At 42.2% G+C, this 16209-nt stretch overlaps 1 protein-coding gene across 1 annotated transcript in view; it reads left to right on the plus strand.

The window, feature by feature from the left end:
• ZNF646 (zinc finger protein 646) overlaps positions 1-12955 on the plus strand; it is a 26317-nt gene extending 13362 nt beyond the window's left edge. The window contains exon 2 of the mRNA XM_073635770.1: positions 5161-12955. Within this exon, the coding sequence (XP_073491871.1) occupies positions 5342-12289 (6948 nt within the window). The 5' untranslated portion in view covers positions 5161-5341 and the 3' untranslated portion in view covers positions 12290-12955. The remainder of the gene's footprint in view (positions 1-5160) is intronic.
• The last annotated feature ends 3254 nt before the right edge of the window (positions 12956-16209 follow it).

A 16209-nucleotide genomic window follows, 5' to 3' on the forward strand; every position in this document is an offset into this window, starting at 1 on the left:
ATGTGGTGAGGGCGATCACAGTTTATTTAAAGATGTCAGCTTCTTTGCGGAAATCTGACTGCCTTTTTGTCCTGCCGGAAGAACCTAAAAAAGGACAGCCGGCAACAAGTTCAACTATATCTAAGTGGATTTGCCAGACTATTATCCAGGCGTATGGATTAAGGCACAAGGTTCCACCTTGGGATTTAAAAGCACACTCCCCTAGAGGGGTTAGTGCATCATGGGCAGTACGCCAACAGGTGTCTATGGCTCAGGTTTGCAAAGCGGCCGCTTGGTCTTCAGTTCATATGTTCACCAGGTTTTACTCGGAGGATGTTAGATCTCAAAAAAAGACTGTTTTTGGCCACAGCGTGTTGCAGGCAGCTTTATAGTCTCTGGCCCGTTGGGCTTAGGGATATTGTGTCCCCCCCCCCCCCCCCCCCCCCCCCCCCAGGTGCATTGCTTTAGGACATCCCAATTGGTCATTATTATGGTGCTCTGTGTCCCGTGATGTATGATCAAGAAAAGGATTTTACAGGTAAGCTATATTAAAAATCCATTTTTCTTTAAGTACATCACGGGACACAGAGGTCCCTCCCCTATTTTTTGGGATCGTCATTGCTTGCTACAAAACTGAGGTATTGCCTGTATAGGAGGGGTTATATGGGAGGAACCGTCTTACTATTGGTTGCCAGTGTCCAATCACCTAAAGGTAGCATATAACCCAATTAGTCATTATTATGGTGCTCTGTGTCCCGTGATGTACTTCAAGAAAAGGATTTTACAGGTTAGCTGTATTAAAAATCCATTTTTTTTTTCCCCCCGCTGTAACTTTTGGCAGGTGACAGCCTGCCAATCGACATTCGGCCCGCCACATTTTGATCCAATATGGCTGGCTTGAGAGGACATTTCCCTTCACTCTGGAAAGACTCCTCTGGATGTGAAGGGTAATCTCTCCAATGGGACTAAATGAAAAAACCTGAAAAGCTTTTATAACCCTTATTTACTCCACCGAAAAAAAAAAAAAAAAAAAAAATGGAAAAATACATTTTCAGCGTCTACCAAAATTTGAAATATCAGTACCCGTTCTGGGTGGGTTGACCCATCCAATGGATTTTCCATTTAGCCTCCACTTAAAAGTGACTCCTGCTGCTTATTGGATGCCTCAGTGAGTTAGAATTCCTTCTACATGCCAAGTCTTGAAGATAATTACCATTGGTACAGCGTCTGTAGACCAGGAATGTAGCAGCTGTATTCTGCTTATTGTATACATTGGGTGTGTCGGTCTCGGGTAGATGATACGTTTTTACTGGCGTAGGAGATGTAAACCTGAGGGCGGGCACAGCCATTGACAAGCTGCATGCTCCTTGTCTATAATCACCCATGATCACAGAAGCTTATACCAGTGAAGAATGCTTTATGGTCTTACAAATACATAGTAAGTTTTTTTTACACTGTGCTGATATTTTAATGTAGCTCTGCCAAATTTATTTGGAACTCAAGAAGCAGTCATTGCATTCCAATCTGGGTGCCTTGTGCACATTTTAAGGAAGATCTCCAGCCAATAAAAATTTTTGTTTCCCTTTTTTTTTTTTTTTTTTCTTTTCTTTTTCTTCTTTTATTTATTTTTTTACAGAGCGTAAAATAATTCTTTCTTCCCTTTTTCCTTCTACCACTTCCTGCCCGGCCTGTAGACAAATGATGGCTGAGTGGGAACTTTTCCACCCTGGGTGGACATCATACGACGACATGACAGCCTGACATCCTCCCAGTCATGTGCCTTGGGTGTGAAATAAAATTGTGAAAAAAAAAAAAAAGAATTTTTTTAATTTCATTTTCCAAAAAATTGTGACAAAAAAATGAAAACTTCAAAAAACTCACCATGCCTCTTACAAAATACCTCAGACTGTCTACTTTCTAAAAAGGGATCATTTGGGGGGTATTTGTACTGTCCTGGTGTCTTTTAACAAGGTAACGACCGGCGCACGCCGATGTACCTCAGCAGAATGGCACGGACAGGCAAATGGGCGTACCTGTACGTCCCTTTGAATTTGCCGCCGCGAGCTCCGTGAGTCCGACCATGGGTCCCGTGGACTCAATGGCCGCGGGGATACCTGCGATCGTCTCACGGAGAGGACGAACGGGGAGATGCTGATGTAAACAAGCATCTCCCCATTCTGCCTAGTGACAGTGTCACTGATCACAGCTCCCTATGATTGGGAGCTACGATCTGTGATGTGTCACACACAGCCCCCCCACAGTTAGAATCACTCCCTAGGACACACGTAACCCCTCCCTAGCCCCCTAGTGGTTAACCCCTTCACTGTCAGTGTCATTTTTGCAGTAATCGGTGCAATTTAATAGCACTGATCGCTGTAAAAATGACACTGGTGTCAAAATTGTCCAATGTGTCCACCATAATGTCACAGTCACAATAAAAATCGCAGAACACCGCCATTACTAGTAAAAAAAATAAATAAAAATGCCATAAAACTCTGCTATAACTTTTGCGCAAACCAATCAATAAACGCTTATTGCATTTTTTTTTTTTTTTTTACCAAAAATATGTAGAATATGTATCGGCCTAAACTGAGGGGAAAAAATGTTTTTTTTTTATATATTTTTGGGGGGATATTTATTATAGCAAAAAGTAAAAAATATTGCTTTTTTTTTTTTCAAAATTGTCGCTCTTTTTTTTGTTTATAGCGCAAAAGATAAAAACCGAAGAGGTGATCAAATACCACCAAAAGAAAGCTCTATATGTGGGAAAAAAAGGACGTCGGTTTTGTTTGGGAGCCACGTCGCACGACCGTGCAATTCTCAGTTAAAGCGACGCAGTGCCAAATTGCAAAAAGTGCTCTGGTCTTTGGCCAGCCAAATGGTCCGGGGCTTAAGTGGTTAAGGCCTCAAGAAATGAAATGAGCCATCAGTACATCAGGATTGGTCAGTTTTCAAATATACAGTTGTGCTCATAAGTTTACATACCCTGGCAGAATTTATGATTTCTTGGCCATTTTTCAGAGAATATAAATAACACAAAAATTTTTCTTTCACTCATTGTTAGTGTTTGGCTGATGCCATTTCTTATCAATTAACTGTGTTTTGAAATCAAAAGTTTACATACCCCAGTTCTTAAAGTGGGGTTCCACCCAAAAAAACAAAAATACATAAAAAATCCTAAAAAAACACAACAAAAAAAATTTGGATATTTTTTGTTTTTTAACTTACCTCTAAATGCCTGGTGCTAGGGCGTCCCTCGTAGTCTGCCCCTTCCAGTGCCTGGGCTGGTGACATCACTTCCCCCTCGGCACAGGAAGGGCTCCGCTCTGCTCCCTCCCTCCCTCCCTCCTGTCAATCATCTGGGACCCATTACAGGTCCCAAGTGACTGAGCGGCCAATCACGGCGCGCGGCGTCACTCGCGCATGCGCAGTGGGTGCCAGGCTGTGAAGCCACAGCCCGGCGCCCACAGTTGCAATGCCAGCGACGCTGAACGGAGGGGGAGACGAGCGGGGCTTCGATCCCCCGCATCGCTGGACCCTGGGGCAGGTAAGTGTCCAATTAAAAGTCAGCAGCTGCAGTATTTGTAGCTGCTGACTTTTAATTTTTTTTTTTAATTTTTTTTTCATGGGCCCCCTGGGTGGAACTCCTCTTTAATACCGTGTATTGTCCCCTTTAACATCAATAACAGCTTGAAATCATTTGTGGATGAGGCTCTTTATCTTCTCAGATGGTAAAGCTGCCAATTCATCTTGGCAAAAAGCCTCCAGGTCCTGTAAATTCTTTATATATATATATATATAATCATAGATTTCCTGCAGACTAAATAATATACACTGATTTTTATTTTTGCCACAGAAATGTAGCAGGATACAGTTTTGGCCTACATTTTTGAAGAAATAATCTAATAGAAATTAAGAAAAATGTGTCTTTTTGAAAAAAATAAATAAAATCTGTATTAGGTGTGAACCCAGCCTTGGCAGTCGGTGGAGGAATGCTCCTTTACATTGTCGTAGTGGAGATGTGTCTTCTTTTCAGTGACGGACAGTGAAGACATGCTCTTTCAAGTTGGTTGTCAAAGAAAATGTGCTTCCTTACATTGGTGAGTGGAGATCCACCATTTTATGTTGGTGATCAGTGGAGACTGGTCCTGCTCCACATTGGTGGTCCATGGAGACTTGTTCCCTGATGTGGAAAGTCAGTGGAGATGTGCCTACCCCCACACTGGTAGTCAGTGAATACTTGTTCCCTTATGTTGTATGTCAGTGCAGTTGGTGCCCCTTCATGTTTGTCGTCAGTGGGAAGAATGTTCGTTACATTGGTTGTCTGTGGGAATAATTTTTCACACAGACGGCTATAAAAGATCATTGGTGTTGGTGGTTACCTACCTGAAAGTGGAGAAAGTCCACTGGGCCCACACAGCTGACTCTGCTAGGTAATGTAGGGTTGGTTCACGCTCCTATACAGGCACCATAAGGTGTTTAAAAATGCATTCTTCATAAAGTGCTGTTGGCTCTACAGAAGTCTATCTCTCTCCAGAATTCTTCTGAGTCTATTAAAGGATTTATCAGTTTTAGAAATTTAACACATTAGGATGTACAGTAATTCTCATCCCAATGCCTTATTTTTTCATTCATTTATAATAACCCTGTAGTAGGTACCAAATTAAAAAGTTGACAAATGGCACTGACCCTGACCTACCTTTTGGGCACCCCAGGAGCCCCTGAATTTTGGGTTTTTACTCTGCAAATATTTACCTTTCGGTCTGAAATCTGTATGTGATTGCTCAAATATGAACTTACAAAAGAGACAGCAATACATTAAAATAGTTTTAACGTATTATATTGTGCATGGAAAGAATAATTGTTGGCTTCGGTTTTCGGCTTCACGTGCAACCGAACTTCTTCTCGTCGCTATACATTCCTCTATTACTGTTTTAAGTAAACACCAGCAGAATAATTCCAGATGTGAACTGTTTAATTTAGTTCTTCAATGTTTAGTTGGGGGCATTCTTTTCAATACATACATTATATGTTTTCATCTAATGTTAAAAAAAAAATGTTTTCATTTATCTTTAGATAATGCAAAACACATTTTCATACTTGTGTTGTCACTATGCAGTTAGGGGAGAATTTAAATGTTTTATTCCCATTTTAATTGTGACTTTGAAATGTGTTTTACAGGTTTGATGGGAAGAAACTACAACTATAATGGATCTGACTGTAGAAGTGAACCCCAGATGTATACTTTACTATAAGATGCCACATAAGCTGGAAGTCAAGCCTGTTCAACCCCATGCCTAAGTTTTCTGGTGGTGGGTAGAGAATTCATGTTTTGAAAAGCCCAGCCCATTCCAGATCAAGTATGGAGGAAGAAAGTTTCGGGGCCAACCAAGCTACAATGGCTTTGGACAGATCTCTGGACACTGACCAGTGCTCCAACTTGTTCTCTAGCCCAGCAGGGCTGAACACCACAAAGGGAAGCCATAAAGAAGAGAGACCGTACAAATGCAGTCAGTGTGACAAGAGTTATCGGCATGCTGGAAGCTTAGTAAACCATAAGAAAACTCACCAGATTGGCCTCTACACTTGCCTCATCTGCCAGAAGGAGTTTTCTAACCCTATGGGCTTGAAAAGTCACTTGCGCACACACTCGGAGGACAAGCGTTTCAAGTGTGATCAGTGTGGAGAGGCATTCCGTATGTCTCAGCAGCTTTACAACCATCGAAGGTCTTCACATGGTTTCTCCTCAGTCTCTATTACAGAAAATTTAGCAAGAAACCACGTAGTTGATGTGCAAGCTCCTATCCTAGTGGATAGTAGCAATTTAATTAGTAACTTAGAAAACTACATTGCTGAATCCATGGTGCCAGGAGACTTTTCTCAAGTTGTTCCAAAGTATTATCAAGACGGAAATTCTGCAGAAGAACCTGCAAAGGATGACGCTGTAACGCAACAGGGGTCTATGGAGGAAACTAGAGAAGAACAAGCATCCAATGACAACACAGAGGAATATCGTTACAAATGTAATCAGTGTGAGAAAGCTTATAAACATCCAGGCAGTCTTGCAAACCACAGGCAGAGCCATATGGTGGGTTTGTACCAGTGTGCAATTTGCTTTAAGGAGTTCTCCAACCTCATGGCCATGAAAAACCATTGCCGCCTTCATTCAGACTCCAGAGCTCGCCAAAGGTGCAAATCCCCTCGATATTCTGCAAAAATTGGTGGTCCTCTGTTAGGAAATACAGATACACTACAAAGCGATATATTGCACCCGAAAGATACTGAACACAAACATGAGGCTCTGCCTGCAATATCACAGGTTTCTGAGAGCAGTAGTTATGAGGAAGACACAGAAATGTTACCTTCACCAACTCAAAAACTCCAAGATGATCTTCAGCCTGATTCACTCTGTTCAGAACAGGTTCTACAGAGTTTGAGCAAGGACAGTATGATAGTAGAGGAGAATGCAGTGGATCATAATTCAACCTTCACATCAGAGGAGGAAACTTGTCAACAGTCTGAGCAGCAACAATACGATGAAATCCTTGAAGAGGGCAAGCCTGAAGATTCGGAAAATAGACCCTTTAGGTGCCAAGATTGCGGAAAGACTTACAGACATGCTGGAAGTCTCATAAATCACAAAAAAACTCACCAAACAGGGGTGTATAGTTGTCCCCTGTGCTCTAAGCAGATGTTCAATGTTGCTGCCTTAAATAACCATTTTCGAGCGCACTTTAAATCTAGGGCAGGGAGGAAGTTGGAGGATAATTACGTTTATTCAGCTAATGTGTCTGATCTCTCCCAGAATCTAGAAGACCCTTTCCAGTGTAGAATCTGTGGTGACTATTTAACCAATGAGAATGATTTTTTGCAGCATCAAGTCATCCATCAAGAGGAAGCAATAAAAGAAACCTATAGCGATACACAAAACATGGAGGGGGCTCTTGGATCAGGCACTTACTGGCCTGAATATACTCAAGTATCTCAAAGTAACAGTGACCCCTCCAGCCATAGTTTACCAAACCCTGTGAAGCCAGAGATGGAAGATCTTGCTCAACAGCCAACCCTGCATCAGTGGACACACGAGGAGACCTCAACTACCTCGCATGAAGGAACGCCACAAGACAATGGTGCTAAAGCCCAGGATACATCTGGTGACTTTGAACAGCTTACGGTAGATCAGATTGTCTTTAAAGAAGAATCTTCTCCATTAGAAGAGCATGATAACTCCCCAGTGGATAGGCCCTATAAGTGTGAACCTTGTGGAAGGACATACCGGCACAAAAGTAGCTTGATAAACCATAGGCTCACACATAAGACTGGAATATATCCGTGTTCTCTCTGCCCAAAGCAATACTCTAATCTGATGGCCCTTAGAAACCACCTCCGCTTTCATAGTCGTACATATGCAGGCCGTAAGGGAATCTTATCCAGAAGGGGCCATCAGTATCTTCGTGGTAGGCCCAGATTTTTGCAAAATAAGACTATCCACTCTCTTACAGAATCAGTAAAATTAAATGAGAATGTGTCCCCCCAAACAGATGATACAGCTGTTGAAGAAACTTTGACACAAATCTCCTGCTCCTGTGGAGAATCCTTTGACTGTACAGAGAGTTTTCAGTGTCACAGCCAGATGTGTCAAAGCTCAACACCGGTTTCTTGCTCTACAGAACCACCTATAGACCTTAAAAAAGAGGAACAACTGTTGACTGATCCTCTGAATGCTTACAAAACTATAGAGAAACAGGAATCTCCAGTAAAGGTTCTTGAAGCCTCAGAACATCAAGGAAGGCGGGTCTATGAATGTGACCTTTGCAACAAGTCATACCGGCATTCAGGGAGCCTAATCAACCATAAACGAATCCACCAAACCGGTGACTATATGTGCCCTTATTGTTCCAGGCATGTGCACAACATGGCTGCCTTAAAAAATCACATAAGAATTCACCACAAAGTTAAAAAGAGCCAGCCTGGGGAAATGCATGACAGTTCTAGGTTTCTCTATCCTGATCTCTGTTACTCCCATCCAGGTGCTAAGAACTTCTTTGGTTGCGTTAATTGTGAGGAGATCTTTCATTGTGAAGATGATCTAGTTGCCCATCAAATGGTGCATATGGCTCTAGAGGGAGATCTATGGGAACAGAAGGTATCCAATACAGGAGAGGATGACAAAAAACTCTCTTTAGAAAATGTTAGTGATTCTGAAAGGGAACATTCTAATAACTCTGATATCCATGGGGATGAGAATCATGGAAATACAGAGCTTATGTCTGAAGACTATAGTAATCATATTGATTATACATGCATAGAATGTGGGGAAGTTTACGCAAGTATTGAAGACCTAAATAACCATAAACTTACCCATCAAATTGGCATCTATCAGTGTTCGTTTTGTCCTAAAGAGTATCCCAACCTTCCAGCACTGAGGGAACATTTTCAGTCACACACTAAACCTCTTGCTCTCAGGAATGTTGTAAAAGACAATTCCCATGGGGCAGAGTCAGATGAAACTGTGCAAGACCAACAAGCTTTTGACAATTGTTATGACTGTGGCCATTGCGGTTTGATTTTCTCTGATGAAGTAAACTTTCACCAGCACCAGGTTGCACATGAAAAGCAAGTGAAGGAGGAGTCTCTTTCTGTCATTGATCCAGAGGGAAAGGAGCCAGAATTTTCCTTTCCTATGGATTCTTCAGAGAGGGAGTTGTTAAGAAGAATAAAGAGTGAACTGGAGGAGGCTGAGCACACTGAAGCTCCAGATGGTGGTTCCCAGCTTTCCCATATATGTGGTTACTGTGGCCAAACCTATGATGACCTAGAGAGCTTACAGACCCATAGCTTGAGTCACAGTGCTGAAGTAAAACCTTTGACAAATGAAAGCATTAACAGTGAAGCAGATAATCAAGATCACAATTTCCAACAGACACCAACGAAGGAAGAGGAGATATCTGATGAAATGCCTAAGAATGAAGAAAGCCATGAGAACCGACCTTATACTTGTGATCAGTGTGGAAAGAGCTATAGACATGGTGGAAGTTTAGTAAACCATAAAAAGACTCATTTAGTTGGCAATTTCCAATGTGTAGCTTGTTTTAAACAGTATCCCAATATGGCAGCGTACATTAACCACTTGAGGCACCATCCAGAGTGTAAGCAGCATGTAGCAGTGAACAGTCAACATGAAGCCAATGCTTCAGATTTTCATGACTCTCCATACAGAGAAGGGGGGAATTCAAACTTTTCCTCTAGTGCTCACTTACTCAATGCTTCTGCTTCCACTGTCCTCCCAAGTGACTTTAAACCATGTATAGACACTTTATCCACAGATAATTCCTGCTTTGATCATTCCAATACTCAAATAAACTTCCAACTTCCACCAAACCATGCTAAACTATCCAGGAAGCGATGTTCAGGACAAAGTGAAAAGAGAAGAGACCCAGTAACCAGCCCACGTCCTGAAGGTGGGAGCACATGTCAGTCTGATGTAGATGATAAATTATTTCAAGGTTGTGAATTTGCTGGCAAAACTGTCTTTGGGGTGGAAGCATTATCACTAAATATTACTGGTGATTGTGAAAAAAGCAATAGAATAGAGGTAGTAAGTCACTCAGAAGAGACCATAAAAGCTGAAGAAGATAAAATTCCATCTCTGGCTAGTACAAGTCATAACCAGAATGAGGGTGAGGATGGCTACTGTGGCCAAACCTATGATGACCTAGAGGGATTACAAGTCAATAGCTTGAGTCATGGCAATAAAGAGAAACCTTTGGTCAATGAAGGCATTAATAGCCATGCAAATAATCAAGATAATGATCTTCAACGGACTCCAGCAGTGAAGGAAGAGGAGAATTCTGACGAAACTCCTAAAAATGAGGAAAGCCAAGAGAACAGACCTTATACTTGTGATCAGTGTGGAAAGAGCTATAGATATGGTGGAAGTTTAGTAAATCATAAAAAGACTCATTTAGTTGGCAATTTCCAATGTGTAGCTTGTTCTAAACAGTATTCCAACATGGCAGCTTACATTAACCATTTGAGGCACCATCCAGAGTGTAAGCAGCATGTAGCAGTGACCAGTCAACATGAACCTAATGCTTCTGATCCTAATGACTCTCCATACACTACTGGAGAAGGGGGGCATTTGAAAGTTTCCCCCAGTGCTTCTTTACCTAATCCTTCTGTCTCTGATGTTCTCCTGAGTGATTTTAAACCGTGCATAGACACTTTATCCATAGATAATTCCTGCTTAGATCATTCCAATAAGTACCCAGTGACCAGCACGCCTATCAAAGCTGAGAGCACATCTGGGTCTGATATAGATGACAAACCATTTCAAACTCAAAAATTTGCTGGCAAAACTTTCTTTGGGGTTAAATCATTATCACTACGTATTGCTGGTAACTGTGAAAATAGTGTAATCGAGTTAGTAAGACCTTCAGAAGAGACCATAAAAGCCAAAGATGAAATTCCATCTCTGGCTAGTTCAAGTCATAATGAGGATGGGAGTGGATTTTATCAGCGTCCCTTTCGTTGTGAAATCTGCAGCAGGAGTTACAGACATGCAGGAAGCCTAATTAACCATAAACAGACACACAAAACTGGGGTTTTCCGCTGTTCCATTTGTCAGAAGCGCTTCTTCAACCTCATGGCCATGAAGAATCACAACCGCATTCACTTTGAGTTAAAAAGACACAAGTGCCTGGATTGCGGAAAAGCTTTTCGGCTTCGTAAACAATTGGACACTCACCAAAGATTACACTGGCAAAGGGCTGCAATAAGGAAGTCCGGTCGACGTAAACGTCTGAGCACAAGATGCAGAAAATTTTCTCAAATGCAGCAGCGTAAGCTCACACCACTTTGTGAAGACATTACTTTAGACCGAGCTGATTGCTCTGGTAAGAAGAGCACTGATTCTTCAGTGAAAAGGGAACTGGATCCAGATTCCCGTCCTTACCAGTGCGAACAATGTGGGAGGTCATACAGACACGCAGGAAGTTTGTTTAACCACAAGAAAAGCCACAAGATGGGTCAGTACTGTTGTCCCATTTGTCACAGAATTTATTCTAATCTCATGGCCTTGAAGAACCATGAACGCAATCACTATGAAGCAAAAAGGCATCATTGTTTGCAGTGTGGAAAGGCCTTTAAATGGAAGAGACAACTAACCAGGCACCTGTTTGTTCATGCACAAGAAGAGTCCCAGTCTAACTCCCAACCACTCGTAGAACGAAAAGCAAGTACTGTAGATGATCATCAGGCTGAAAGATCCACTGGATTTCGTAAGAGATCCAGGAAATCCAGTAGCCCCATTTCCAGAAATTCAAAGAAGCAGCGCAGTTATTTTGGTAACAACGCACCATTCACAAAAGATCCGGTTTGTACAGCTTGTGGGGTTTTATTTTCCAGCAGTGATGAGTTAAGAAAACATGCTTGTAGCGAAAGCCTCATTAAAATGCCAAGCACTGGCAAAGAAGAACTAGGAAAAACCACCTTATCAAAAGAGGATTCAGAGCGCCCATATGGTTGTGATGTATGCGGCCGCACCTATAGGCATGCCGGAAGCCTTCTTAACCACAAGAACACTCACAAGAAAGGACTTTATAAGTGTTCATTATGCAACAAGCAATTTTTCAACCCTATGGCCATAAAAAACCATCTCCGCACTCATGCTGTTAAGAAGAAATTTCAGTGCGTGGAGTGTGGAAAGGCATTTCGGTCTTCCCAAAACCTGGTCTGTCACATCAGAGCTCACACAGGTGTAGGGCCCTTCCGTTGCCCAATTTGCAGTCGTGAATTTAGCAGCAAACTGACGCTTAGGCACCATCAAAGGACACACAAAAAATCGCATTCTTTCCGATCTTCCTCTCCAGCAGTGCCATCTGATGAAGAAATAAACATTCGTAAAAACACATCAGACTCTTGCAAGATGGAGCCAACTCAGGATTTCCCACCCACCCAAGAACGGAAATACAAATGTAACCAGTGTGATCGGTCTTACCGCCATGCTAGTAGTCTATTTAACCATAAAAAAACCCATAGAACTGGTGTCTACAAGTGCCCCAACTGCCTAAAGGAATTCTTTAACCTGATGGCCTATAATAACCACCTCCGTATTCACAAGTTCCCTTGCAAAGACTGTGGAAAAGCCTTTCGTATTGCTGGTCACCTTGCAGCCCATCGCAAGATCCACGAGCAAGAAGGAGCTTTCAATTGTTCCAGTTTTGAACATCACCAACTAACACATAATAGTCCAGATAATGACGTTCTAGAACCTCAGCCAATGTCCAACTTAATGGTTGAAGTGACATGAGCCCAGCAGTGGAGGGCATGGCCCTTGTATGTATGAGTAAATTATCTCTTCCTCTTCGTTTCCTAAAACTGATCTTTCCAAGGATTCTCATTCTTTTTTCAGGATACTCTGCTGTGTGCCATTAACACATCTAAGGATGTCCTCATGTAAATGACTGAATAACGAATTGTCATGCAAAGTCACCTTCGAAATGGAACAAAGTGGTACAGTTTGTTCCCACGTTACATGCCTTTTTTCTTTTCTTTTTCTTTTGAAACAAAAAAAAAAGAACAATGAAGGATCGACCTTCACTTAACTGATGCACTTCTGTGGAAAAAAAAATATATATGGTGCTTTAATGAAACATTTGACACCAAGGTGTCTCGTTACTGCAGCGTGATGTTGTAAATCACACCTGCTTTGTAGTTAGGTTATTTGTACACTTTCTCTGCACCCCTCTAGGGGAGGATAAAAGAACAATGCGACTGGGACTCAAAGTCTGAGCAACTGGGGTTGGAGGGGTACATCATAGGGCAACGCATGTTGCTTTCAAACGGGTTTACAAATTGCCCAGCCAATGTCTACAGCACTGTGCAGCGGTCTGGTTTTAATAATTTATATTGTACAGGGTTCTGAGAACCTGCAAAACTGACAGTGTGGGTAGATAAACTTATTTGGAAAATCCTCTGTCTTGACTTCTTTCTGCTTTTGCTAATGAGTGTTTCTTTATAAGGAGCCTGTTCACACCTTTCATGTTGTGCTAATGTTCAGTAGTGCACAAAGCACAGTGAGATGCATTGCAGTGCCATTCATTTTGGATGCTACCCAACTACCTCTGTAGGTTGCACATGTTCCATGTGCAACAGAATGCACAAAACACATTGGGGTTGATTTACTAAAACTGGAGAGTGCAAAATCTGGTGCAGCTGTACATAGTAGCCAATCAGCTTAAAATTTCAGCTTGTTTAACTTCTTTCCACCTGCGCTATAGCCAAAAGATTGCTATAGAACGGGCTTCAAGTTTTGGGAGGGCGTCCTTGGACGTCTTCCCAGAACCCCGCCTCCTGCACACCCCCTGGCATGCGCATATGGCGCGCTCTGTTACCACTGTGTCCTTGGGACACAGCTGATCACAGATCGGGGTAAAAGGCCAATTACAGCGGCACTTTACCATGTGATCAGCTGTATCCATTCACAGCTGGTCACATGTAAACAGACTTGCCGATTATCGGCAGTCCTTTCCTATGACATGGTGTCTGCGGGAGGAAAGGAGAGTTGTTAACTAGCAAGACTATTGCCCTGTAAACATGGTTGGATTTTCCGACGGAAAATGTGTGATAGGACCTTGTTGTCGGAAATTCCGACCGTGTGTAGACTCCATCACACATTTTCGATCGGATTTTCCGACACACAAAGTTTGAGAGCTTGCTATAAAATTTTCCGACAACAAAATCCATTGTCGGAATTTCCGATCGTGTGTACACAAATCCGACACACAAAGTGCCACGCATGCTCAGAATAAATAAAGAGATGAAAGCTATTGGCTACTGCCCCGTTTATAGTCCCGACGTACGTGTTTTACGTCACCGCGTTCAGAACGATCGGATTTTCCGACAACTTTGTGTGACCGTGTGTATGCAAGACAAGTTTAAGCTAACATCCGTCTGAAAAAATCCTAGGATTTTGTTGTCGGAATGTCCGATCAATGTCCGACCGTGTGTACAGGGCATATCAGTCTGCCCTGATCATCAGTGCAGCTTATTAGTGATGCCTCATCAGCACCCATCAGTGAAGAAGAAAAATTACTTTATTATTTTACTGAAAGGGTAGTTGATGCTTGTAATTTTCAGCAGAGGTAGTGAGCCACTCAACAATACAGTAAATGCCTTCAAACAGGCTTGGGACAAACATAGATCTATACTCATTCAAAAAAGTTAAAGAAAGGAAAAAAAATACAAAACGTATGAAAAAGAAAAAGGGCAGACTCGATGGACTACTGTTATTTTTATGCCGTTACTTTTCTATGTTTCTACTTTTTTTTTTGCAAAATTTTATAACAGAAACTAAAAAAAATGTTTTGTTTTTTTTCCAAATTTTTGGTCTTTTTTAGTTTGTTTAGTAGAAAATACCCCCCCCCGTGGTGATTAAATGCCACCATAAGAAAGTTCTGATCTGTTTAAAAAAAAAAAAATGATACAAATTTCATTTTGGGTTTAGGGTTGCATGATCGAGCAATTGTCAAAGTGCAACAGCACTGAAAGCTGAAAATTGTCCTCGGTAGGAAGGTGGTAAAAGTGCCCGGTATTGAAGTGGTGAAGGAGACTTACAGCCAAAGTTTGCTCTGCACTCAGCTGCTGAGAGTCTGAGCCAGCTGCCCAGTGCCCAGCCCCCCTCCACAGCCCAGCGCTCCAGTGAGAAGGGGGCAGAGCAGAGAGCCAGTGACTGACAGCAGCTCTCTGCTCAGGGAGCCGTAAGAACCAAGTGATTGGTGTTGTTTGATTGCTCAGCTCTGTGTTAGAGCCAGCATGAATCCAGTATGAATCCGCAAAAAAAAAAAAACTGATTCCCATACTTCTCATTTAAGCTTTGACGAAAAAAAAAAATGGAAGCTGATAACAAACATGCCTATACTTGCCTGCTCTGTGTAATGGTTTTGCACAGAGCAGCCTCAATCCTTTTCTTCTGGGGTCCTCCGCCGGTGCTCCAGGCTCCTCCTCTTCATCTGCTATCAATCTGTCCAATGAGGAGAGAGACAGCGGCAGGAGCCTCTGCACTCGTGAACATCGCTGTATCAGATAAGGTTTAGGTAAGAAAAAGGGGGGGGGGGCGCTGTAGCACATAAGGTTTTTCACCTTAATGCATAGAATGGTAAAGTGGAGGGGTTTTTTTGGGACTTTAACTGAAGCCATGGCCTGGTAAGGTTGTGTATTTCCATCCCTGTTGAAGTCAAAAATAAGGAGGAAAGTAAGAGAGTGGGACTTTACATGAAGCATGTGGTTGCAATAGAGTAAATTGGTGAACATATAGGAAATGTATTGATCATTATATAGTATATACATACGTATAGTGCTGGTATCGATTATAGATGATGAGCATGGTAATAACAATAAACATGGTAATGACATTGGTAGCTCATGATATAACCACAATAATATTCCATAGTTCACCAATAGCAAGATTGTATAAAACCATAAATTGCGAAATAGTGCCTGCAGGACCTATGGCCTCACTAGTCCTGTAAAGGTGGGTATTGCATGATGACTTAAAGGTCTGGGTAAGTATTAGTAAAAAAATGGTGTCTGGTATCTCTATGCGTTTCGTGGCTTTTGAGACACTCATCAGGAGCAAACACGTAATGTGTCTAAAATAGAATTATTATATATGAATTGTCTGATATATAAACATGAACAGGGGTAGGGTAAAGAAGACCCCACACCCAGTGCATGCTTACTGTAGTTCATGCATTGATGGTATGGGGCCGGGCACCGCAAGCCTTCCGAGGGCACCGCCAACCAGGAGCTATGGCGAACTCGGCCGGGACGACCCACACAGGCATCAACCAGAGCAGGTATGGAACCATGAGGCACTTTTTTTTAGGAAGTGAAAATATGAAGTGAACCTGGGAAGTCTCTAAGAGATATGAGTGAGGGTGAGAAAGTGGTCAGGGAACCTGTGCTAGTAAAAGGAAATTGTTTTCTCACCCTCATTCCTATCTCCTAGAGCAGTGATGACAAACCTTGGCACCCCAGATGTTTTGGAACTATATTTCCCATGATGCTCAGCTACATTGGAGAGAGCAGGAGCATCATGGGAAATGTAGTTATAAAACATCTGGGGTGCCAAGGTTCGCCATCACTGTCCTAGAGACTTCCCAGATTCACTTCATATTTTCACTTCCTACACAGGAGTGCCTTGTGGTTCCATGCCTGTCCTGGTTGATG

This window comes from Aquarana catesbeiana, linkage group LG06, assembly GCF_042186555.1.
Source record: "Aquarana catesbeiana isolate 2022-GZ linkage group LG06, ASM4218655v1, whole genome shotgun sequence".
Taxonomy (NCBI): Eukaryota; Metazoa; Chordata; class Amphibia; order Anura; family Ranidae; genus Aquarana; species Aquarana catesbeiana.